The sequence below is a fragment of the Martes martes genome (assembly GCF_963455335.1).
Source record: "Martes martes genome assembly, chromosome: 12".
Lineage (NCBI taxonomy): Eukaryota > Metazoa > Chordata > Mammalia > Carnivora > Mustelidae > Martes > Martes martes.
The window spans coordinates 37024525-37052430 of record NC_137900.1 but is presented as its reverse complement, the minus strand read 5'-3'; the positions used below and the strand labels follow the sequence as shown (position 1 = coordinate 37052430).

General features: G+C 36.4%; 1 protein-coding gene across 1 annotated transcript in view; it reads left to right on the top strand.

The window, feature by feature from the left end:
- Positions 1–27906, top strand: part of PTPRD (protein tyrosine phosphatase receptor type D) — a 401932-nt gene that overhangs the window by 193509 nt on the left and 180517 nt on the right. Inside the window, exons 4-7 of the mRNA XM_080820332.1 lie at positions 14122–14310; positions 17902–18012; positions 21472–21741; positions 24579–25160. Of these exons, the coding sequence (XP_080676458.1) occupies positions 14122–14310; positions 17902–18012; positions 21472–21741; positions 24579–25160 (1152 nt within the window). The remainder of the gene's footprint in view (positions 1–14121; positions 14311–17901; positions 18013–21471; positions 21742–24578; positions 25161–27906) is intronic.

Here is a 27906-nt window from a genome sequence, read left to right as displayed (position 1 = left end):
CAGTCCTTTCTTGCCTTGACCCTGAGACTACCATATAAGGAAGCAAATGGTATATTTGCCAGCCCCTTCTGCCAGTCTCTGAAAGTAAATGTGGGTCAGTATTCATTTGGCAGAAAATTTGTGCTTGGTGCTATAGTCCACCCTGGGAGAGCTACCCTGGTGAAGAAAAGACAGAGTCGGGGCACCTGGGTGGCTCAATGGGTTAAAGCCTCTGCCTTCAGCTCAGGTCCTTATCCCAGAGTCCTGGGATCGAGGCCCGCATCAGGCTCTCTGCTCAGCGGGGAGCCTGCTTCCCTGTCTCTCTCTGCCTGCCTCTCTGCCTACTTGTGACCTCTCTCTGTGTCAAATAAATAAATAAAATCTTTAAAAAGATAAATAAATACATAAATAAAAATAAAAATTTAGGGGCACCTGGGGTGGCTCAGTGGGTTAAAGCCTCTGCCTTCAGCTCAGGTCATGATCTCAGGGTCCTGAGATCGAGCCCCAAATCGGGCTCTCTGCTCAGCAGGGCGCCTGCTTCCCTTCCTCTCTCTCCGCCTGCCTCTCTGCCTACTTGTGATCTCTGTCTGTCCAATAAATAAAATCTAAATAAATAAATAAATAAATAAAAATTTAAATTTAAAATAAAGAAAAGACAGAGTCCAGCCTTCAGGGGAGCATGTCATCTATAACATACATGTCTCAAATGTGTGACATTATTCCCTAACAGAAGACGGGACAAGAAATGTATTCTTGAATCCATCACATATTTTTAGAAAACTATCCCTGATAATTCTCCCTGATTCTCCATCCTCAAAATATCACCCAAGTCATGTAAAACTAACCTTCAAATTATTCTCAACTCTCAACATATACACCTATCAAGTCACCACCATGTATACTTTAAAAATCTTACAATTTTATTTGCCGGTTATATGATAAATAAACTTGTCAGTTAAGTATTGTCGATAAAGCTAAAATTAATTTCACTTCCTACTTCCCACCTTCTCCACCACTTACCTGGTATAGGCTTGCTCTTGTCGCACCAAATTGACCTTCCTATATACTTTTCTTTTCTTTTCTTTCTTTCTTTCTTTCTTTCTTTCTTTCTTTCTTTCTTTCTTTCTTTTTTGCTTTCCCTATCTAATGCATTTTTCACACTATAGTTAAAAGGATGTTTTTTAAAATGGAAATTTGATAAGCAATATACCCTTCTAACACATAAGTCTATAGGCACTTAAGTGTCCACACATTTATCTGTAACACTAAAACTTTTTCTTTACCTTCTATTTGTTTTTAGGAAAAAGACCACAATCCTTTATGTAATCCCCTCAGGCTTTGCCTAAAACCTTTTCTGTCATTTGCTGAGCTTAACCTACTATTGAAGAAAATCTAGACTTTAGAATTTTATATATGCAGGCCTGATACCTCTCCTAGCAGCAATGGATATGGAATTTTATTCATGTGATTTTTGGTGATGATTTTGGTCATTTTTGGTAGATTTTCTTTTATCTGGCTATTTTCTAAATATCTGACTTCCTGTTAGGTAGCATGTTAGTATTTTTGACATATCAAAATGTACTGAATACATTTCTACATTTATTTTTTTAAGATTTTGCATTTTTTTTAAGATTTTATTTAGGGGCTCCTTGGGGGGCTCAGTTGGTTAAGTGACAGACTCTTGATTTCAGCCCAGATCATGATCTCAAAGTCATGGGACTGAGTCCTACATCAGGCTCTGAACTAGGAAGGAGTCTGCTTCTCTATCTCTCCCTCTCCCTTTGACCTCCTCCCCTTTTCACTTGTGTTCTCTCTCTTTCTCTCTCTATCTGAAATAAATAAATTAAAAAAAAAAAGATTTTATTTATTTATTTGAGAGAGAACCCCCTCACATTTGCATTTACATATGATATTGTTTTGGGGCACCTGGGTGGCTTAGTTGGTTAAGCATCTGACTGGATTTCAGCTCAGGTCAGAATCTCAGGATTGTGAGATCCAGCCCTGCTTTGGGCCCTGGGCTCAGCAGGGAGACTGTTTGAGATTCTCTCTCTCTCCCTCTCCCTCCCCCCTTCCCCCATGCATGTGTGCATGCCTACACGCTCTCTCTCCATCCTGCTAAAATAAATAAATAAAACTTTTAAAAATATATGGTATTGTTTTAGTTAGTAAGTTTATGTAAAGAGGAAAGAAAATCTAATTTTTTTAAAAAAATCATAGTTATAAATTTATTTGGGTAGTATCTATATGTTGACAGTTTGTGATTCCAAAGGCTTAAGAAAAAGTCTTATATTATGACAGATATAAAGTAGTGCAATTTGATAATTCTTTGGTGTTAAATTGAAGCTCACTTTTGGCATATAAACAGAACGTTATTTGCATTTAGGGGAAATTATCCTCCATAGATATACAGCACATTTTTGAAATACAAGTTACATTTAAAGGTTTATTAATTTGCTCATGTAGTTTTTATTCTGTACAGTGAAACATTTTATATATTTGTTTTAAGATTTGATATTTTTATTTTCCAATAAAAATTGGAAATTTCTTCCAGTTGAAGAAAACGATAGATTTCAGAATCTATCTTCTCCCTCAGATAGAACAAATACCTACTACAGCTTGCCTTTAAAACTATGAGAAATGTTGAAATTTAGACATTTTGGAATCACTTTATTTTTGTACTTGTTACGGTTGCCCCACTTCCCTAAATGCTTAAAGAACACAGAATGGCAAGCGTTTTGCTTTACGGTGTTGTAGGTCTAGGGGAGAACTGTGAAGAGCCAGGGGGAAGGCAGATTTCTCTGAAAAGTTTCAAAGCCTGGCTTGAGAAACGATACTCGGATTTCTGAGACTCCTGGGTGTTGAATCAAATGGACAATCTTATAGTTGTAAGGAAGCAAAGGTCATCTTCCTTCTTAAACTTTCTTAGATGCTTTCAGAGAAAATTGATAGTCTACCTACTTTGTGTTTTCACTTCTCTAAACAAAAACTGTGAATCTGAAATTATTTTTTAGAGTTTTGGTTTCTCGCATGTTCAGCCGGCCTTGCTCTTGACTCATACTCCATTTTTGTTCATTGTTCGGCATTGATAGTGAAATATTTGTGTCTTAATTTTAAAGGAATTTACAGATTTCCAGACCAAACATCGTTGGTATAAAATTGGTAACAGCTGAAGTTTCATTTCACTAGTCTTAATGTTCAAGAGGGCCTCGAACGAAGTATGTATTTAGGAATATTCTTCAGAATTGGAATAAAATGCCGAGTACACCCAGCTATTCAGAAGCCTTGGGGGAAACTCTTGTACAACTGAGATAGTAATAAGATAACCTAAAAATTTGTAAAATCACATCTATTTATGATAATACAATTATAGTGATTTATTTTTATGTAATTTTAGAATTTTGAAACAATCCCAGTCTTATAAGAAACTGGAAACTACAATACAAAGAACTTTTCCTGCACTATTCGAGATTAAATTGGTGACATGACACCCATCACCCTCAAATACCTCTATTTCTCCAAACAAGGGCTTCTCCTACTTGACTACAAGATAATCATCAAAATCAGGAAGTAAATATTGGTTCAGCATAACCATGTAATCCTCAGATCACATTTCAGCGGATTCCCCGTTTGGCTTTTACGGTGCCTCCTATTCAGGTTGCTCTGCTTGCCCTCGGAAGCTCCAGTTCAAACTCTACTTTGCCCTTAATTGTCAATCTGAAAGAGCTTCTCAGGTTTTCCTTTGACATTCCTGATCTTGATAGCTTTGAAGATAATGCGTTTGTTATCTCATAAAATGTTTTCATTTTGGGTTTTGCTGATGCTTACTTGGATCATAGTTAGATTATGAATCTTTGGCAATCTCTTAGTCTGTTCAGGCTGCTATAACCAGGTGCTATGAGCTGGGTGGCATACAACCAGAAAGGTATTTCTCATAATTATGAAGGTTGGGAAGTCCAAGATCAAGTTGCTGGCCCATTTGGTGTCTGGCGGGAGCCTGCTTTCTGGATCGTAGAGGGTCCTCTTTTGAATGTGAGTCCTTACATGGAAGTGGCAAGAGCGCTCACTAGCATCTCTTTTAGGAGGGCACCAATCCCATTCATAAAGGCTCTGCCCTCATAAACTAATTACTTCCCAAAGGTCCCACAGAAACAAAAACAACCGATTGTTTGATTTAAATACAAATTTTTGTAAAAAGGTTTTTTTTTTAATTTTATCATCAAAATACGGTAAAAACTTTGGATGATGTACAGTGTATCATGATACCAGCTTGTTAGTAAAACTAATATAAAGCAATGAGGTTTGTGAAAGTGGGTGGACATTGGATTTTATTATTTTAATCAGATTTGCATTAGAGGGAAAGTAGTAAAAGCATCACCCCGATTCCTAAATATTTGCTTAAATACCCAAGAACTAATAGTGTTGTTAGTTAGGGAAGGATACTAATAGTGTTGTTAGTTAGGGAAGGATACTTCCATATACCCACAAATTCATCTAATTTTGGATTACAAAGAGTGTGATCGCTTGCTGAACCCAAACACAGATAACTAATAACTGACTTAAAGAATGTGAAATTGCAGCTACCACATTTATACAAATGATAATATAATCTAACTGGGTTTGTGTTCTGTGTAGATATTGCTTTGTGATTTGTAGGATAATTGCATACATTACTTCTAAATAAGTTTGCTTTATTCTGTGCCAAGAGTGCCTTACAACCCCCTTAACATGTGAAGGAAATGGACTTTGCTCTGGAATGCTGTGTGGGCAGTTGGTTAGTATGCTGAATATTTAGTAGCTGCTAATGAAGCTCTTATCAGCTTATCAGTGTCCAATTTTCTATTCTTGCATGGCATAATTCTATGAGAAATCATTAGAGATGCTAGTGCCCTGTAACTGCCCTTAAGAGATACCTAAATCCTCTCTGAAATAAAAGCTGCTCTGATTGATTTACAGCCATATTAAGACACACGTACCATCTGTATGTAATAACTTGCAAAGAGGAACTTGGACTAAACATTCATCACATCTTGTTCATAATTACTTTTTGGGGACCAGATCTTATATTTATTAAATATTCCATTTGGGATTTCATTTATTAACTGGCAGTTTTCTCCTGCTTTAGATAATTTCTTTCTGATTTAGAGTAGCCTTTGACTTATAATTAGAAACCACTTTATTTATATGCATAGTTTTTCAATTTCATTCATATGAATATCATTTTGATAATGGCCCAGGAGTCCAACTTTGCTGGAAAATGTTGATTTAGCTTTTATTTCTTTTCTTTTTATTTTTCTGTTTTCAGTCCCTTATTCAGTACACTTGTAGGAAGATTGATTTTGAATAATACAGTCATGATGTCAAAACAGTACAAATTATACCCTGCTGCCATCTGGAATGGTGAAAATAAAAGCCTTATTTACACTGTTTTCTTTAAGGAAAGAATAATAAATGCTTTCCCCCTCTTCAGGGACAATATTCTGAAAAGAAATGGTTCTTGTTTGTAGCCTGATACTGTGGTTTATTCTGAAAGATAATGATTTGAAACTCATTTGCTGATCAACAAAGTAGCAAACAGTCTAACCAGTAAACCGTGGACCTTTTAGCCACTGAGACACTGATCTGTCCCCTCTCCCAGACAAAGCTGTTTGGGATGGTCATTATTGGCCCCTTATTACAGTGGAGACCTCTGTGTGGCCTAAGGTCATTGGCTGATCTGCAGAGTCTACTGATGTTTGGTTCTCTGCTCTGTGTATTGTCTTTTGGTGTCTGCTGGGAACAAAAGTCCTGCCACTTACAGCCCTTCCTAGCTAATGAAACAGAAATTATAGAAGGGTTAAAGGCATAGGTACAGTAATGAACTTGAGCTCCCTAGGGAAATTATTTGATATTTACCATCCTTTTCACACTCTTCCGTTTCTCATGCACATTTTATTGGCTATGATACATGGCAGATTTATGTCTCTACCTGGAACCAATGCTAAACAAATGAGAAGCCAATTGATATACGTCAAAAGGTAGATTTTCTTAAAAACATAGAAGTATTTTTTAAAATTATTATTATTACGTTCCAATGGAACTTTAGTGCTTTCTGCTTAAAAAAAAAAAAAAATATATATATATATATATATATATATATATATATATATATATAAAGGGGCACCTAGGTGGCTCAGTCGGTTAAGCATCTGCCTTTGGCTTAGGTCATGATCCCAGGGTCCTGGGATGGAGTCCCATATCCAGCTCCTTGCTCAGCAGGGAGCCTGCCTCTAGCTCTGTCCCTCCCCCTACTCATGCTCTCTCTCTCACTCTATTTCTGACAAATAAATAAAATATTTTTAAAATTTTAAAAAATGGCTATTCAAATTATTTTTGCTGTGCCTTTCATTGTAGTTTGACTTTGATTAAGAATTCTTTCACTGTTCACGATGACTATTTACTTAAAGGAAGGACAGCTGTTGGCAAAGAGGTATCATGATGAAGTTAAAATACTTAAAAAAAAACTTTTTGCTGTAGTTATGACCTGGAACAAGTAATTTAATTTTGCTGAGACTTTGTTTTGTTTTGGCAGAAGATGGTAATTATGATACACCTTTGCCTCAGGGAACTTCAGTAAGGCTCAAATTGTTTCAGTGTTTTCAGGCATTCACAGCAAAGCTTTTCTGTCCCAAATGTTTAGGCTTTTTTTTTTTTTTTTTTTTTTAGTTTGTTTTGGGAACAAGTCATATGACAATATGGATTTGTTTTATTTCTGCTGTTGATTAATCAAAGAATGTAAAACCTTGTTCAAAGGGAGAAATGAGGCCTTTTATGAGCTTTGAAAAGTTTACTTGACACAGATTCTGCTTTCTAAATTCACTTGCATGTCCAGACAATCCTTGTGGGTTTTTTTTTTTTTTTTCATGATTTGCATAGAATATTTCCCATTTACAGTTTATTGCCTCAGCTTTTGTTATATCCGTACTTAGAGTCACATGACTCTGTTCTGTTTAAATCTATTGTGGGAGCTTGGGATTGAGTAAGTGTGTATGTGCTAATATTGTACGAAATGTCAGACCCTAGTGCCAGGCAGTGCTAGCCACACTTAATGCGTTATGTCATTCAGTCCTCTCATCTATTTGCTGAGTACTATTCTCACTCCCAAAGAATCTAATTATTCTGCAGATACAAATAAATCACAACAGTGTGGTGATTCTCTAGATTGCTTCGTACCCAGTGCTGGGCCCACAATTGGCACCGCAGAGGCATTTCGTATATGTCTATAGAATGAATGACGCCATCTATTGACTACCAGTAGATTCTTAAAGCTAATAGTTCAAAAGCTCTTTTTATTTTAATTTAATTCAATTTTCATAAATATGAAAATATTTTATTATATGACCACCTGAACACCAACTTATATAAACTTTTCAAGAGAACTTGTATTTTTTCAGTAAGTGTAAAAACATACTGACTTTGTGTGGCATAGATTAGTACTGTTTCTTTAGCAGGTAAAGATATCTTTCATTATATTTAAAAGGCCTACCACTTTTATTAAGAAAATATTCTTTTTTTTTTTAAATATTTTATTTATTTATTCGACAGAGAGAGAACACAAGTAGGCAGAGAGGCAGGCAGCGAGAAAGAGAGGAGGAAGCAGGCTCCCTGCCCAGCAGAGAGCCCGATGCGGGACTCGATCCCAGGACCCTGAGATCATGACCTGAGCTGAAGCCAGAGGCTTAACCCACTGAGCCACCCAGGCGCCCAAGAAAATATTCTTTATATGATCCATCTAACATTTGACTTTTCTAATTTAATGAAAACTTTCCTTAATCCCTGCATCCCTCAAAACAAAAACAAAATTTAGAGCTTCTCTAGGACTACATTGTGAATGCCTAAAATGTTAGAATATCTAGCCACTGAGGAATATATGCTCCTGTCAATGAAAGATGACCCTTAGGTGTTGCCTCAACAGACAACTGAGTGATTCACTTGGGTTTTATCATTAGTTTGAACATCAATAATTTCATTTTTCCAAAGATGACATAACAGAGCATACATACACATTTTGTGGTATTCTTTTGAGTTTCATTGTATTTACATGTAATGTTTTTGTTATGTGGTTGCAGTTCGACTTGTAGGAATTTACAACCAGTATATGGAGGGAGCCTTTCTATAAAATTAGATAAAGCAGGCACTGAATTGTGTTTTTCCAGGGCAACGACCACACTAAATTATAAAAAGGCAGGCATGAATTGCATATCTCAACCAATGAAAATTGTTTACTAATTAAATAAAACTTATGACTATAAAAGTAAATAGCCGTTAATGACTATTTTTGTGAGTCTGTAAGTCTCATACTACTTAAGACACTATAAATAATAGTAGTTATAAGATAGTCTTATGTCTCTTCGACTTATAACCAAATTGGGGAGGCCACATGTATAGCCACAAAACCATTAAGGAATGATGAACTGTTTGCTATTTGCAATGACGAGGATGGAACTAGAGGGTATTAAGTTAAGCAAAATAAGTCAATCAGAGAAACACAATTATCATATGATCTTGCTGATCATATGGAATTTAAGAAACAAAACAGAGGATCATAGGGGAAGAGAGGAAAAAATAAAATAAGATGAAACCAGAGAGGGAGAGAAACCATAAAAGACTCTAAATCATAGGAAACAAACTGAGGGTTGCTGAAGGGGTGGGAAAGGAGGGTTAGGGTAACTGGGTGGTGGACATTAAAGAGGGCATGTGATATAATGAGCACTGGGTAACACATAGAAGACTGATGAATCTCTGACCTTTACCTCTGAAACTAATAATGCATCATATGTTAATTAATTGAATTTAAATAAAAATATTTTAAAAAGAATGATTAACTGTTTAAATGAATGACATTAAATAAACTCAATAGGAATTCAGATATGCCACATGAGTGAGTGCTGAAATGTTTGCCACAACTCCCTAAACATGTGTATTTGCAAATGTACATTGTACACTGTCACGGTTACAAAGGAAAAAACACAGAGCCCTGCCCTCTATGAGCTTCTGAGTTCAAGCACCCTCATTGACTTATTAAGGGGTTGATTGATCACACCAGTTGAGGGCTTCAAACAAGGAGCCACTGTGAATTGCTTGGTACTCAGAAAAATGATTCAGGGGGCTGAATTCTCTAAGAAAACAACAACAACAACAACAACTTATCTCTTCCTCCAGATTCTGATTTCATTTTATGGCATTATCATTCTCATCACAACCTCTACATTGTTCATAGTATCTAAATGATCAGGTGTATTTGCCAAATCTTTTAATACTGCTTTTGTAAAAGCATACCGTTGATGTATTTGACATAATGAATTGGAAATGTAGCACCATGGCAAATAGTCCTTCACTGAAAACTTCTTTAAATCATTTGGGACCAGAGTCAAAGCACCTGTCTACTTGAATTCATTCAGAGTCTCAGCCAGATTTGGCAAAATGAACTGCTTGGGCCACCTTGGAAGGAGGCTTTGGTCTTAGCAGGCAATTTAGTTTTGAGGTTTTCTATCAAATAAGAGAGGTTCAGTGTTTGTGGAATTGGAGCACAAGTAAAAATATCATTAATTTTTTTTTTTTTATGGATGAACAATGAAAGTAGTTTAACTGAGCAAATTATGCAAAAGCTTGTATTGGATGATTCACAGATATCTAATACATGACTCCCTACAAAACACTATTAGATTTTTTCCCCATACATTCCATTCAGGTCCTGGGTAGGTCAGGGGTTATTAACACAAGTTCTGCAGAAACAGGAAGTTAACTCTGGAAAATGCTGACTTTCATGTTTCTCTTTCCTTAATGGAACTGTAAGCTTCATATCAGCATATTTCATTAAGACACCAAACAGAGTCAAGAATGTGCTGTATTTCCAGGTCTATTATAGCTGCCATTCCAAACAAAATATGTACGACTTCCATGAGTCACTAAGCACAAGTATGTAGTAATCTGCCCTTTAGGGCCTCTCAAAATGACAGACCAAATGGCTTTGTGAAGGTCAAGTCTGATTTAAATTGTTGATGAATTAATAGCTAATTCTGCATGATTGAATATTAATATGGAACAGTGATAAGTAAGGCACTTTAAAGCTTAATGAGCACATTAATGAATAGGACAAAATGTTTTTCTTTTCACCTCATGTAAAAGTTTAAAGCTGCTAACATATTGACAATTTGTTGATTTTTGATAGCTGCTTTTTTTTCTGTAAAGTCTATATAGTTAAGATATAAAAGGTATTGATATTTTCCCCCCAAGTTCCTGGTAGTACACATTTGATGAGCTGTCAAAATTGGTGTTATCAAATGGCCAAGGTAGTTTTATATAAATCACTAATAAATGTAGAAGGTGAAAAAAAAGCAATTAACATCTTCTAAACTACACCCACTGAGATAAGCATTCCAATTAGAAATTTCATTATTTCTACAGTTCGTTTTATGTTGAATACTGAGTTTTATTGCCAAATACCTGACAGTCAAATTGGAAACAAGCCACATCTGTCAATGTGTAAGAGTTCTGGCTATTTGAATCTGTTTCATTGTGATGTTTCTCATGAAAATTTAATGAAGATAGTACATTCAAAGAGATTCTGTGCAAAAGGGGATGGATAGAATTTAATTACCCTTATTAAAAATAAGAAAGGAACACTCTTTACATCCACTGTCCGATTAGTATGCAAGAAAGATTATCTTTGTTGTGCACTTATGTATATGAAAAGGGGGCTCTGGAGTGTTCTTTATGAGCCAAGAAGGAAAGAAAGGTCATGCAAATATATTAAACTGCTTTTGGTAGGGCACAAGTCAATTTTGTCAGCTTTCCCCAAGGTGAGGACTTCATTTCTTATAAATGGTTATTAATTCTAGATTTCTTTAGTAGGAACCTTTAGTAAGTGGTGCAACAATCTTAAGTCTTTGACACTTGCCACTTGGTACTGAATATTGGCTTGGAAGGAGAGCTGAACCTGTAGGAGAAAAGTAATGACTAGTAGGTCAATGTTAATGGATGCTAATGTAACTAGTATTCAAAGTCTTGGGGGTAGATACAATGCCCTGGGAAATACAGAATCAGTTCAAGAATATCAAGGTGATTTTTTATTAACCTAAATTGGTAGCTTTAAATATGGAAAATAACAACAAAGTTTAAAAGCTTTTTTAAAAAACTCATTTCTAGGTAACTAAGCCAGTGTAGTTAACTTTGGAGCACTTTAAGTGAATTATTTTTTATCCTTTGAAACATTTTATACCAGTAGCTGCCAAGTGAGATGTTTAATATGATGTGTATGGTACAATGGCTATTGATCTTTCTGCTTTTGTTTTTCAAGTAACAGTAGAACAATGGTATAGATGTAAATATGTCATATTGATGAAACCTTTAAAGTCATAAAGGACAGCCTGATGGAACGCAAATGGAGTAGGTTATCAAAATTAGTCTGATTTGCAAAATGCTCTGTTCCATTTGCAATGTTTAACATTCCAACTTGGAGCCCTGAAAAATCACCTTGAAATTTCATTCTTAACTATTGTTTCTGACACCTGTCCACCATAGACTTCTGCTTGGCTGATGATGTGTGAACTTTCAAATAAACAGATTGTATTCCTGCTTTCTCAAAACAGTCATAGCTTTCAAGTTAAGTAAAATGTAGCTCATTGAAGGTGAACTATTTTTATAATTTTTTTAATTCTCTAGCTGTGACTAGCTGGTGGGACAGGAAAATATTCTCTAGTGAATTGAGAGGTCAAACTCAACTTGCCTTAGCCGCTTCTGTCTCCCTGCAGGAGAGCCAGGGTCCCCACTTTTCCCTGTTCTGTTGGCCCCACAATTTCTCTTACAATAATCTGGAGTTGTTGTTGAGGGAAACTTTCCCTTTATTGGGAGTTTTATTCTTTGGTATATTTTGACCTTTATTCGTTCAAAATCTATCTCTGTAATCCTGAGCTATTTCTCTGACCAACTCTTTTTTTTTTTTTTTTTAAGATTTTATTTATTTCTTTGACAGAGATAGATCAGAAGTAGGCAGAGAGGAAGGCAGAGAGAGGAGGAAGCAGGCTCCCCGCTGAGCAGAGAGCCTGATGTGGGGCTCAATCCCAGGACCCTGGGATCATGATCTGAGCTGAAGGCAGAGGCTTTAACCCACTGAACCACCCAGGCGCCCCTCTCTGACCAACTCTTTACCAGAAGTAGTTTTCTACTATATGTAGTAGGAAAACTTTTTTTTTTTTTTTTTCAGTTTTTAGTCACTAGTATATATTTTATATTTAACCTTGGGAATCATTGGAGGTTCTACCCAAATTTGAGTAATCCAGGGGCTCCAGGGTGGTTTAGCTGGTTAAGGGTCTGACTCTTGATTTCAGCTCAGGTCATGATCTCAGTGTTGTGAGATCAAGCCCTAAGTCAGGCTCATGTACTAGGTGTGTAACCTCCTTAAGATTGTCTCCCTCTCTCTCTTTCTTTCTAAAGGAAAAAAAAAAAAAAAGGTCTAGTAATCCAGACTAGTTTGATGGCAAGGGTTTTGGATATAAATGAGACATGGAAGAATTCATGGTGTAGGGAGATAAACTGATGATAATAAGTACAAGAAAATGGATTTTAGTTACTACACAATAGCTCTGAGGAGGGAAATATTAAATATATTTGAAAGGCTTTTTATTACAAAGAAGGTGATTTGGGCTGCATGGCTTTTCAGAGACACAGAATACTTAGTGAACATGATTTGTCTGGGGAACGGTTAAGAATTACAGTGTGAGCAGAAGAAACTTTCCTATGGGAGATATCATCCATGAGAGGCTGAGAAAAATGGGGCCTGATTTAAAAGGATTTTGCTAGGTAGATTTAGGAGATTGAGTTTATCCTGTAATGATAGAGGGGAGGGAGTAGAGAACACATAGATCTGACTGACAACACAGTGAAAGCATCAAAATGGAGCACTTTTCCCTAGAAATTATAACCCAGACTTCAGCAAGACTCATAGGCTCATGCCAGAAACGGCAGGCTATATCCAAGGAAAAGTGAGGTGCCGCATCTGGTGATTTCTCTCTTTCTTCCTTCCTTCCTTTCTTTCTTTCTTTCTTTCTTTCTTTCTTTCTTTCTTTCTTTCTTCTCTCTCACTGGTGTTTGTGCTTTTGAGTAATTTTGAAATTGGTGGCTCCTGAAAATTAATCGGAGGTCATGAAGGAGGGCTGATTAAATTAATGCCAGAACCAGTGAGAATTTAAAATGTTTCACAACGGTTTTCAAACAAACAGCCAAGTTCTAATTTGGAAAATCATTACTCATATAACTGAAATTCCTTCAAATCAAAATTTCTTCAAGATAGAATACACCTTTTTAATGCTGGCTGGAAGAGCTGGTAATGCCAGTTAGTAATGTGATCATCATGCTGAGGGGATTTAAGAGGACTTTCATTTTGCAAGATATAAGATCTGAGACAATTTTTTTTTTCAGATTTTATTTATTAATTTGACAGAGAGAAAGAGAGCACAGGCAGGGGGAGTGGGGGAGGGAGAAGCAGGCTCCCTGCTGTGCAGGAAGCCTGGTATGCAGCTCATCCCAGGACCCTGGGATCCTGACCTCAGCTGAAGGCAACCACTTAACCTACTGAGCTATCCAGGTGTCCTCATCTGGGACGATTTTAGTGTAGGTTAGGGAAAAGTGAACTTTGGATGAGCTGAGGATTCAAAACTTAGGAATTTTAACTCTTGGTGACTGAAAATGTTATAAGCCTTTGGAATAGAGGAAAATACTCTCTTAATGTGAGGAATGTACTTCCTCTTGTTCTTAAAGGCCCATTTCAGAGCCTCCTCTGGTACTCACTGACCTCCTCAGGCATACATCCTGTAATTTCTTTTCTCTCCATCGTGCCAAGAACTAGATGCATTTTTTTTTATTATGGACTTTAGCACATCTGTCTTAGTTCTTTGTTAGGTTATTGGTCTCATATGCAGATGGTGTATTCTTCTGGCCAGGAGCAACATTGTGACTGTGTCCTAATCTGAGAGTGCAATGTTGTCAGATTTGTATTAGCTTCTCGAATGCTGAGTAAGGTAAGGGGAAAGATGAATGGACAATAGCTCTTGAATCTTGGCCCTCTGACTTGTTAACATAATGTTTGTATTACCTTTTGTCTTGCAGAGGATCAAATCCCCAGGGGCTTCCCTACCATTGACATGGGCCCACAGTTGAAGGTGGTCGAGCGTACACGCACTGCCACCATGCTTTGCGCAGCCAGTGGGAATCCGGATCCAGAAATAACGTGGTTTAAAGATTTCTTACCTGTCGACACAAGCAACAACAATGGCCGAATTAAGCAGTTACGATCAGGTAGGGTCTTGTTACTGTTTCCACTAACTCTTAGAGAATTTTCTTTTTTTTTTAGCTTTCTCTCTCTTTATTTTAATTTAAATTTAATTTTATTTTAATTTTTAGGTATTGATTTTTCTCCCTCTTCTCTTTCTCTGTTATTTAATGTGTTGTCCATGTTTGTGATGTCATAGCCTGTTTCAGAGTCTGTCTTTCTCTCTCTGTTTTGCAGCTTCTGTTTAATCCACATTGCTCACTGCTGTGACTGTATTTTTGATAATTTTTAATTTACTGCTTTTCTGCAGTATTTGATGGATCCATTTTCTCCTCTTTCTTTCTTCTTTCTCTGTTTTCTTTTGAAAAAAAAATTTCAACATTGGACTTCATTCAGATCTTGCAAGGAGCTCCAATGGTTGTATCCATTAAAAACCAAAAGAGTCATATTAAACACTAAAATGATTTAGTTTTACTAAAGTGTGTTTTCTCTGTCTTTTCTGCATTTGAACTCATCAGAGTACCAAAGTTTAGTAAGTTTGGTCACATCTGCTTTCTTTTCACTAATACATAAACCACAGAAATGTTATCTCCTGAGTAACCAGATGTATTTTGCAAAAGTCCTTTACCAAACACCAATGAAAGGAGGGGATTTTTATTAACTTTATTATTATATTATTGTGAGTGAGCATTTTCTACACATAAGCCACAGTAATGTGCGCCCACACTAAAGAGTTTTGAACCCTCCAGTGACTGGATCTACAGAAGTCTGCTTTTGGTGTAGACTCCAGCTTTTGCCGCTTCCTCCTCTCTCTCCCTGCTGCCCTATCGTCCCTTTCCCATCCCCATCCCAAGTTCATTCCTTTGCTCTCTTTAGATTAAAAAATAGAGATAATTCTAAATTTCTTAAATTTTAGAGCCTGTCCCTAGGTGATCTCCCTGGGACATGTAGTAATGAGCTGTTTACTTTGACGTTGGGAGTAATATTGATATAGAATTCTAAGTTGTTGAACTTAACTGCCTGTCTTCCCAGAATTCTCAGCTTTTGACCTGTCCTGTGATGTTAAAGCGTCTTGTTAACTGCCTCTTTTGCTTGTTGTCAGCAGAATTGTATAGATTAGCATTCTGTTATTGTAAATAAAGAATTAATTATTCACATGTAACATAGATGATTTAGTATATAAAGCTTTAACTCTGAAAAATTTGTACCAAATTATAAGGAATATAATAATATTTTTATGCTGTCTTTCTTCTCTCCGTATTTAAATCTCCAGAATCTATTGGTAAGTGCTTAGTTCTGAAGCGCACTTCACCCCCACTAATTTCCATATCCAGAATATTATTATTATTATTTTTATTATTATTAATAAAATGCATGGCATGCATTTTACTAACTGTCAGTGTAGACACCAGATCTCGGTAGTGGCGCGCACACGCACACATCCACAGAACTGTTATTGTAAGAACACTGTCTAGAAAAATAAAATAGTACACAAGTCGTATCACACAAATGTAGCATAGTGAGAAGCATAAGATATTCAACCAACAGTGTTTGTTTCTAGTTAGTCATTAATATTTCCTATAACAGTATATATATGCATATCTATATATATACTTAAATAGATTAGCCAGTATTTTTCCTAAACTATGTCTTTAAAAAGTATTGTTTAGTTTTTATTTATTTTTTTAAGACTATGAGGCATATGGATATAATTCTAACCCGATATGACCCCAGACCTAAGAACTCAGTTGCTTCTCTGAGAAAGGCAACGATGCCTATTGTGGTCTTTGCCCTCTGTGGTATAATGCAACTTGCTTTTTATAATCTAATAATACTATCTAATATATTCCTGTTTTACCAGTATAGTAATTCAAGTTTCTTTTAAGACCTTATTTAATTCTGTAAATCTAATTTAATTCTTCTCCCCAGCCCTAGCCTCCTCCTTCTCGTACTAATGCTTCTTCTTTCTAATCTTATTTGCATTCATATTATCCACCCAGGTGGTACACCAATAAGAGGTAAGAGTGCTGAACTAACGTTCACAGAATGATCTTGCTCATTCTTTCTGTCCTCTCATCACTCCCATCTTTGTCCTGTTTTCAACATCATTCCAATAATATGTCCATCAACTTTATTTTTTCCCTTTGTACTGTTTGGTTATGATCAGTGACTCTCATATTGTGAGTTTTCCTTTTCTTTTCCTTTTCTCTTTGTTTTGTTCGTTTCTTTCTTTATGGAAATGATTATTTAAGTTGTGATATGCTTCAAAGAAAGCATATCCAGGTCTCTAGACCACAGACCAGTCACAGCGTACCATCTGTCCCTCTTTTTTTCCTTTTCTTCTTCTTCCTTTTTCCTTTTTTCCTTTTTTTTTTTTTCTTCTTTTTCCTTTTTTTTTGTCCAACCGGAGAAAAAAAAAGATCATTTTTTTTCTTCCTTAGCTGTTCTTGTTCTGGACCAAAGCCAAGATGGTCTGGAGAACAGTGGCAGACATGCAGAAGACAGCCTGGAACATCTGCTTTTTGTCTTTATCTTTCAAAAGGTTTTTGCTTTTGTTCTTCAATTCTTTTTTCTCTTACTGTCTTAAAAGTCAAAGAATGACTCCCCTTTCCACCTGGTCTCACTCGCCTACAACCTGACAGCAATGCTTTTTTCCCCCACTTCTTTTTTTCTTGGATTACTCGCCTCTGGATTTTTGGATCTTCTGTCCTTCAGGCTATGGAAACAAAAGGTGCTCAGTATTCTTGGTGGTATGTGATATTGCTGGTTTTTCATACTTTGACTCAGTGTTCATTTCTTTTAGAATTCTTGTTTTGTATTTTTCTTGGGGCTTTGTGACACCACACTGCTAATCCCACTGGTGGATTTTGATGGGTGTCTTAGGGGATCCGTCTCGAGGTCCTCAAGCAGTGGTTGGTTGGCTCTTCCTCGCTGGCATAGGCCGTGCTTTTTAACTTTTTTAAAAACCTTCTAATTCAAATGCTCTTTGTTTTTCAGCAAATGTAATAAATGATTGTAAGTCGTGGCAAACTGTCTTTCTTTTCTTCAAAATCTGCATGTCTTAAGGGAGTTTTGTTTCTTTAAGTAATATTTTCATAATATATAATGACTAATTTTAATTTTTTGCTTTGTGCAGCCTTTTTGTACTTGCTGCGTATTTTTGCCTTTCTTCAGCAGAAGACTTTCTTGAAAACCCGGCCTGGTTTTTTTTGAGCGTACCTATCTTTTGCGCCACTTTTGGTACCAAAATGGAACAAAACAAAACAAAACCAAAAATTAATCTTTTGTTTGATTTAAAAGCCATACTTCCTTGAAGCAGTCTCACCCATCTTCATTTTATTAGTCTAGGAAATGAGAGTATTAATTATGACTAGAAGTCTTGCTCGGGAAAAGAGATAATTGTTTTCTTATGCTAGCATTGATGATGTAAAAAAATAATCTCTATATGTTTTTCTCATCGCATCATTTTCTGTCTGTGCACCTTAGCAAGAGATTGAAACGACGCTGAGCGGACCTTCGCTTTGCAGGGCTTTTCATATTGTTAAGAGGTTTAGCTTTCTGCGCTGAGAAAGCCTTCTCTGACCATCTCTTTGCCACTATATTTTATATCCATACAGGCGCCCTTCAGATCGAACAGAGCGAAGAATCTGACCAAGGAAAATATGAGTGTGTTGCCACCAACAGCGCGGGCACTCGCTATTCTGCCCCTGCCAATTTATATGTCAGAGGTAGGAACGACGTCACCCTGGCATCGCTTCTTCATTAAGGCTCAGGGGGAGTTGAGAGACCCACGAGATGTGTGTTGTTGTGTCAGTAGGTTTCAAGCTGATACACTAAATAATTACAGTAGCGGAAGCATTTTAGTAAATAGAGAATTGAAGATCTTAACCCTATTGTTAAAAAAAAAAAAAAATTGACAACTTTTGAGTAAAACCTATCCTGAGGCTTGCAGTTTGTAAGTATATTTGCATTTTTACATCTTGATTTACTTTGACTGCATTGATTGAACTATGCTTGGCATTTGTTTGAAGTTTTCTTCTTTTCCTTCTTTTTTCTGTTGCTGTTTCTCTTCTGTTTCCTTATCAAACTCTGAAATAATTGCTTGGTGTGTTACTAATCAGTTTTCTGTGCAACTCCAAGCATAAAGGTGTTTATGTCTTCAAGATCTCTGCTGCAAAGCTATAAGGATAAAGCTGCTAACTTAAAAACAAAAAACAAACAAAAAGAAAAGGTGCTCCATGAAAATAGCACAGTTGTAATTCCTTTTTTTTTTAAATACTTCTTAAAATTAATGAATAGGTGATATTATGTATGTGTATATGTCTGTGCATATATTTACACACATTTTAAAAAGTTATTAATATTCTGAAAAGTTTAATTTTCCATTGCCCTGAAACCCTGATTGTATTTTTAACAAATAATGTTAGTTTTCCTTGGGACACGAATGACTTATGAAGATACATTCGTATTTTCTCATAGAGTAATATAAATGGTTACATTTTGAGCTTATGAATGTCTGTAGCTTTCATTTCAATTAGAAAGAAGAATTTTTCTTCCCCAGAGTTTTCCAAATCAGGTTCCTATAGCTTTTTGTCCAGTGGAAATGCTCTTATTCCTGGTCTACTTGTCTGTGAATAACCACAAAAGGCATGGGTGGGGGTGGGAATTAAAGACTGTGAGGGCTTTAAATTACTTTAAGATGGGTTTCCTTAGGAAAATATCTAGCTTGATTTTGAAATTTTCGTTTGAGGTAATTTTGTTTCTGTGGGGATGTTTTCCTCTCCTATCTTTCTCTGGAGTCTGGGGTGGGAGAATATGAAGAAAACCGTTTCTTCTCCAAATTCCTTGGAAGCCCCTTGAACCTTTTTCTTACAATGGTGACCTCCTTTGCTGCATGAGGCATGTGAACCTTCTTTAATGGAAAAATTTCAAAATGATGCTAGCTATTGTTTCTAATACTGTATTAGTCCATGAGGTGTTGCTAACGTTTTCAGCTGAGGTAGGAAGGATTAACTAGAGCAAGTAAAGATGTTCAAGTAGCAGTTGAAAGCCTTGATATGGCCTTTTTACTCTCTCTGTGTTTCCCTTGTTTTTCTCCTTTCCTCATTTCATTGTGTTCTGCATCAAACCCCCTACATCCCTCAGAGCTGCGAGAAGGTTGGTGTGTTTTTTACTTTTTACCCACCTTACAAAACTTTTAATTAAACCAATAACAAAGAATACAAATGAAATGAATGTAGCTGCATTGTGGTCTTCTTTTGGTTAATGGTATGTTTTAGTGGAGAATGCCCTTGGCCATGGCTTCCGGGGCTTGCTGGCGGTATCTAACCGTGGTGCATGATGGGCGAGAATGTACCTGGGTGCATGGTAACTGGTAACACTTAACTCTCTCAGGTCCCATGAGCTCAGTCAGTGTTCCTGCTTTCCTTCCTGCCCCACTCTTCCCGTCTCCTGCCTCACCTTAATTTTTGTCGTACAAGGATGCCTGCTGCCCATAGAATGACTTTTTGTAGTTGTTCCCCTAATCCCAAGCATGAAGACTAAACTCTCCTCTATTTTCTTGATATGTTCTTTGACACCTTAGAGTCTCCAGTGGCTCCTGCTTGCTTTGTGTAACCTGTGAACTGGCTGCAGGAGGCATGTGTAACTCTTTCTTCTCTGCCTGTCATTCACCCATGAGGCCATCACAGCGAGCCCTCTCGAATCAACAGAAATTTATCTCCAACTTAACGACAGACAAAAAGTTTACAGACAGAATTATTTGCATATCATTTTCTTGGGGTTATGAGGTTGTGTGTTTATTAACTTATCTATAATTTTAAAAAATCACTGTATTATCCATATTTAAGGTATGCTCCTAATGATTACCACTTGATCTAAAAATACTCTTGGTGTAATAAGAGCCAATAAGAGCCCAAGATGAAGCCCATTTGTCTCTTGCCCTCTCCTTGTCCAAGACACATGTACTTAAGCACATATAAACATGCAGATTATCTGAAGCAGGAACACTGAACTCTAATTGCTTGGTAATATTTTCTGTGTTGCATTGCTTTAATATGACCTCTTCTTTCCATGTTCTGTTTCATTGTATGTTTTAGGCCCAGTGTCCTACCATTTGAATGTAGGCATAAAAAGCCTCTTGCTCCATTTTGTAACCATCATCTATGTTGTTTTACCTTAGAAACCTTAGGTTGAACTGAGTAGAATCTTGAATGTGAAATCCCAGCTCCCTTCCTGAATTTGCAATCCTTACCTTTGACAACCTAGCCTAATCTAATGTATTCCTTCTTTGAGCCCTGTCATCCCTTAAACCCCTGTTTCAATCACTGTACTTTATCTCCTCCCTTGATGTTTAGTGCTGTTACCTTGTTATTTCTTCTTTTGTCATTGTCATTTGTCATTCTTTTGTCATTGTCTTGGAGTCCAGCTGTTTTTCCCATTGTCCTAAGCACGAGCCTTCAGACTTCATCCTGTGCATGCCTTGCATGACCCAATCCAGTGTCCTTACTGGCACTGGATTTGTTTCTTCTTCTGTGAGCATAAATTGATATGTGTGTATATTTCTGTGTCTGTTCCAGTGTTAGTGTGAGGTCTTGAGGCTTCTTCTACTCTGAGTCTGAAAGCAAATAAATTGCACTTTCCGTGTCCTCTAGATGATGCTTTCCAGGGTTGGGATGTGACCGTGTGGTCCCACACATACATTCACATCAACTGGAAGTGCACAGCACTGAAGTTGGTTTTGATACTCAACTTAAATCTGCTGGTGACCTTCCAGCCCCCTTTTCTGCATATACATGCATGCATAGGACCTTTGCTATATGCATGCATGTGTATGTTTTTGTGTTTATCTTATGCATGATGTTTATGTATTGTTAGTTTGTAGATAGTTTTTTTGTTGTTGTTGTTTTGTTTTTGTTTTTGTTTTTTGTGGGGCCCTTGTAGGTCTGAATCAACTTTCGTATGAATGTGTCTAAGATATCAATGCCTAAACTAAATACTTTTTTCTGTGTATACACATACCATACTTGTATGGTCTGTATTATCCACAGTTTCTCTTTGTTTTGTTTTTGGAAAATCCACAATATGTTTCAATTGTTTAATTGTGTTTGTACAGTGCATGTCATATGTTTAATAAGCCACTTTATCTTGCCTTTTATTTTATCATTTTCCCTTGTGTTTTGTTCCAGTTCGCCGTGTCCCACCAAGATTCTCTATCCCACCTACTAATCATGAAATCATGCCAGGTGGAAGTGTTAATATCACCTGTGTGGCCGTGGGGTCACCAATGCCTTATGTGAAGTGGATGTTGGGGGCAGAAGATCTGACACCCGAAGATGATATGCCAATAGGAAGAAATGTACTAGAACTGAATGATGTGAGGCAGTCAGCAAATTACACCTGTGTTGCTATGTCAACACTGGGTGTCATTGAAGCAATAGCACAGATCACTGTCAAAGGTAAGCTTAATGGTTTTTGTTTTGAGGGTTTAGGTACATTCGAGTCTCCTGACTAATGTTTCTACAAAATCTACCCCTGGAATTCTAGAGTGTATCAGTTCATCTGAGTTCAGTTTTCAAATTCCAATAATATCTATGGCATCATTTAAGCTACACATATATAGGTAAGGAGATTCTTAAAAGGACTGATAGCCTAAGTAATGATAATCATCAAAATATTCAACAATAAGCTAGGCCCAAGCACTAACCAGGCAAAATAAGAACTGTTAGATACTGTCAACCATTATGATAGAACTGATGCAAACAGGTTTAAAATTAATCCAGAGCCCTGGTGAGAGTGCATGATAGAAAAATGCACATAAATGCTCAAATCTGTGAAAACAAAAGAAAAAGAGAGAGTTAAATCAACATGATCTAATAATAGATACTGTAAAATTTTGATGGGTCTTATCATTAAAAATCAAAATGTAAGTAGCATTATATTTTATTTTAAGTTTATCTCTTATCTCCTATACATGATGTGCTCAAGAAATATTATTTTCTTTAAGTGCACTAAATGTCACCGAAGTTGGTGCATAAACAATGAATGCTGGAACACTGAAAAGAAATAAAATAAAACAAAGTGGAAAAAAATAAAAATAAAATCTTCCCATAAACAAACAAACAAAAAGTTAACCAAAGTTACAAATTTCACAAATGTTTTTGAAACAAAGAAAACAAAAGTAAGTAAGTAGGGTACAAATTGTTTTTATCAGTGTTTATAGAATTCTAGAACACTTTTGTAAAAAGGGACAGACTGAGGGTGACTTTAGGTTCTTGGCAAATGTCTGGAACTATTGCAAAAATGAACACAAATTACCTTTGCCTTCCGGGACATATGATCCTAAAAAATGTAACACACATATTGTAATTGGTGTCGTATCTCCACCAAGCATATATAAAAAGCAGTAATGTGACATAAGAACAAAAGTACATGCCATTGTCACCATTTAGTCATTTAAAATAGTAATGTTGTATTGAGTATCGGTAACTCTTTTAAGCATATTTAAACTTATCCATACATTATAGGCACAAAACCTATACTGTACAATAAATGTGACAGCAAAACTAATGTGTTAAGTATCAGTAAACACATATTTAATTAGAAATATTTCTACTTACCTTATAATTCAGAAACACATCTAAGGAAAATTTGGATCATCTACTGTTTTGAAAAATGCCGATCCAGAATATTTGAACATTTGTTCAAATGGCTTTTTATTATTATTTTCAGTAAAATCCCTTGGCCAAATATTATCATTCTATAGTTCTTAGAGTAATATACAAATATTGAATCACCTTTCTTATAATAACTATTTCAGTTGCAAATATTTGAAGGTTTACTGAAGACCTTCAAGAATTCAAAATCAGGAGTCACATTAACTAATATCTTGTTCAACTTCTTATCTTTGTTTTCCAGGCTCTTGCCATTCTCTACTCTCTGTACCTCAAAAATAAATAAATATAAGGGTGAATTCTGTAGGCAAAAAGTAAATCAAAACAAAAATAGCAAGTGGAAGAGAGTGAGGAGAATCCATCCTGACTCATTCATTCAATTAGGCGTTCATTCAGTTAACACTGCTAGGCAGTATTCTAGGTATTGGGGTTATACCTGTAATCAAGTACAAGTTTCTGACTCTTGGAAAGCTGTCACTCTAGAGAGTACTATACTTTTTGCCTTTATATTGACAAGGAAAAAGGGTACAAAAGGGCTGATCATTTGAGTGTTACATTCTGGGTTTTCTCTCAAAAGTTAGCTGGTAGTATAAGTTCAAGTATTACAGATATTGAATATAGACTAATATTATGATAGTAAACTACTTAAAAAATTTGTGAATATAATTTAACAACATTTTTGAAAATTAACTAAAAACATGAATTTGAAATTAATTAAAATTTTATTCTTCTTTTTTACCTTAAAATTCTTGGTTAGATTATTTTGGGTTTTTTAAAAATTTTATTTATTCATTTGAGATAGAGACAGAGAACGAGAGAAAGGGAGAGAGTGAGAGCATGAGTGGGGGGAAGGGCAGAGGGAGAGGGAGAAGCAGGCTCCCCTCTGAACTGGGAACTAAACTCAGGGCTAGATCCCAGGACCTGGGGATCATGACCTGAGCCAAAGACGATGCTTAACCATCTGAACCACACAGGTGCCCCTAGATTATTTTTTTTTAATTATAGTAATATTATCTATGTCTTATAACTGGAAAATAATATTTATATTATTCTTCCATGGTGATTTAAAGCCATTTGAATATATTGTAAATTGTGTTCTTTTCAGTGTTGGCATTTAGTTATATGGTGTATTTCTTGAAGCAAGGAGCTAATTGGCCAAACTCTTGGTTAGAGTAATAATAATAATTGCGATTAATGTTTTTTGAGGGTGCTGGATACATTCTGAGAACATTAGTGGAGTAGCTCATTAATCTTCACAACAAACTCATGAAATACCATTACCCAGCTGTACAATACAATCCAGTGATATTTCTTCCCATTTTCCACATGTGAAAACTAAAGCAAACAGAGGTTATGCCATGCATCCAGGATCACATAGCTAATAACTGGCGGATTTAAACGCAAGCTTTAAATCACAGGGCTCTAATGTGCTTCTAGTAAAATGGGATTTGTCCCCCTATGCATCTTACTGTACAGCCTACCCACTCACAAAACAATCTTTTGTTATAATTTAATCTAATTAAATCTTCAGTAGGTAAGTGATTCTCATTCCAATAGTAGAATTTATGGATCTTTGTAATATCTTAAAGATGATGGATATTCACTGTCCTTTTTTCTCCCAGCCTTACCCAAACCTCCAGGAACTCCTGTAGTGACTGAGAGCACAGCCACAAGCATCACGTTGACATGGGACTCTGGGAACCCTGAGCCTGTCTCTTACTACATCATTCAACATAAACCTAAAAATTCTGAGGAACCTTACAAAGAAATTGATGGGGTGGCAACGACACGCTACAGTGTCGCTGGACTAAGTCCCTACTCGGATTATGAATTCAGGGTTGTTGCTGTCAATAACATTGGGCGGGGACCTCCCAGTGAGCCTGTGCTAACGCAAACCTCAGAACAAGCACCATCCAGTGCCCCACGGGATGTCCAGGCGCGAATGTTAAGTTCAACCACCATTTTGGTACAGTGGAAGGAGCCTGAAGAACCAAATGGACAGATCCAAGGATACAGAGTTTATTATACAATGGATCCCACTCAGCACGTCAACAACTGGATGAAGCATAATGTAGCTGACAGCCAAATCACTACTATTGGCAACTTAGTGCCCCAGAAAACATATTCTGTCAAAGTTCTGGCTTTTACCTCAATTGGAGATGGTCCTCTTTCGAGTGACATACAAGTCATCACTCAGACAGGAGGTAAGTCTGGTTGTGGATGGGGAGTAAAGCAGGAGGGAAGGAGTAGCCTCTAAGAGGTGTGAATGGTGAAAACAAAGGACAAAGATAACTATGAATTTTAATTTTTGAGACTTAGAGTTTCTAAATGAGAGGTTAAGATAAGGCATCTGGAGTGGGATAGGCATGGACCCCTGAAAGACTAAGTAATACTTTTAGGCAGAGGGATGCATTTAAAAAAAAAAAAAATTGTACCCAAGTGACTTGAAGATTTTTCTGAATGAGATAGATGAACGGACCCTCCATGCAGCATTTAGAGAATAGAAATATATTGCTTTATACTAGTGACTCTGATAGAATACCCCCACAAAATTATTTCATTATGAAAGATTGGGTGGTTCAAGATAAATAAAACTGTTTGTCATGGAGCCTTACACATGTAAGTGTCTTCTATTTTCCAGACAGCTACCCACTAAAAATACACTCCTAATGGATTTTTGATTTTTTTCTCTTTGTATGGTTTCATGGGTGGAGAAAGACAGTTGTCAAGATCCTAGATCAAACATTGGGGTCTCATTGATTCATTTTCATCGGCATTCAGGCAGACATCACACTATTTTATGGAGAAACCCTTGGCCATTCTAGTGGTTCTGTTTTCATAAGCAGATATGAGACCTCTCTGGTCTTTGATTCAAAGTGATCAATTTTGTCTTGCGTTGAGGATATGACATAGCAATTTTCTTCTAAAGTTTATTCTTGAACATGTGTGAGCTATTAATTTAACTCCTATGAGGTGTTGGCATCTTGTAACTTGTGTTAATCTCAGTGTTTTGGGGACGCCTGTGTGGCTCAGTCAGTTAAGCGGCTGCCTTTGGCTTGGGTCATGAACCCAGGGTCCTGCGATCAAGTCCCACATTGGGCTACTTGCTCAGTGGAGAGCCTGCTTTTCCCTATACCTGCTGTTCCTTCTGCTTGTGTACTCACTCTCTCTCTGACAAATTAATAAATAAAATCTTAAAAAAAAATCTCAAAAAATCTATTGGTTTGTTCTGAGAATCTAGATAAAAAAACATATTAATAAAAAACTGTATTATTGGACATAGCTATAATCTCTAAGTGTAACTCATTGGTAATCTTGGAAATGAATTTTCTGAGGTGTCAGGACTAGATAAACCTGTGTTTAACCCTGACTTATTTTCATATTTTATCCTTTATGAATCATGCCACTGAGAGTGCTTACCTATTTTCTCTGGCTACTAGAGATCTCAGAACATATTTACAGCCTGCTTCACTTTGTTTTATTTTTATACAGTTATTGGGTTCTTGCTATCTGTTCATGGATATATTATTTTCTCTAATAATATGAAAGATAGCTGTAATACATATACCTTATCACAATTATACTAAAAAACATTCATATATTTTCCCTACTTGAGTTTTGTATTTCTTCTGTACTTATTTGCTATATTAATACACAGGAAAACACTGTAATTAATTTTTCCATATATCTCATATTGGAAAGTGTAGAAATCTGAGCATCTTGTCCTCCTGTTCTTTTTCTTGACTAAAACTGGTCAATTATTATGAGATTATATTTTTACATTATTTTAGCAGCTCCCTAACCATTTAAAGTTAAAAGAAAGTATATGCAAAGAACATATACTTGTGTTCCGCTTTCAGTTCTTCTAATTTTTCAGTGGTGATATAGTTTTTAAAGATCTATTTATTTATTTGAGAGAGAGTGAGAATTGCAGGGAGGGGCAGAAGGAGAGAAACTCAAACAGACTCCCTGCTGACTGTGGAGCCCAGACACAGGCCTGTCCTACCTCCCATGAGATCATGACCTGAGCTGAAATCACTAGTCAGATGTTTAACTGACTGAGTCACCCAGGTGTCCCTCAGTGGTGTTATTTTAAAAATGCCTAGTTTCTGAGTAATATAACCAGAGTTTACATCCAGTATACCATTTTTAGCTCTATAACTCTGGACAAGTTTCTTCACTTCTTTGAACTTTAGTTTTCTTACCATCAAAAATAATAAACACCTTATAGAGTTTAGAGGTAGTATTTGGTTTCTAGGGCTCCTGTAACAAAATACCACAGACTCTGTGGCTTGAACAACTTTAATTTTACTGTCTCTCCCTTCCAGTGGCTAGAAGTCTGAGATCAAGGTGCATGGAACTTCTTCTTTCTCAGGGCAGCTTCTGGGCCTCTCTCTTAGCTTCTGTTGGTTTGCTAGCAATCTTGGCTGTTCCTTGCCTTGGAGAGGCATCACCCTGATCTCTGCCTTATTTTCACATTGTGTTCTCCCTGTGTGTGTGGCTTTTTGTCCAAACTTCCCCTTTTCATAAGGATTCCAGTCATAATGGATGAGGGCCCAACCAAGTGACCTCATCTTAAATAATTACATCTGCAAAAATCTTATTTCCAAATCAGGTCACATTCGGAGGGTTAGGAATTCAACATATGAAACTTTGTGGAATACACTTCAACCCATTGCGGGGTGATAGATTAGGTAATGGATAGAAATAGTTTATAATTTAGTAAGTACTATATAATCATCATCATAATAAAAATAGCTACATATGCTGTTACTGTGAGTGTTGCATGTACTAATATTACTACCCAGTTTGGTAGATGTGGAATTACCCTATTTGCCAATGAGTAAATTGAGGATTGAAGGAGATTCAGGAACTTGTTTTGTGTGGTCATAATGTTGGTAAGTGGGAAAGTAGAATTTAAATCCAGGCACCCTAGCTACTTTAAAGCAT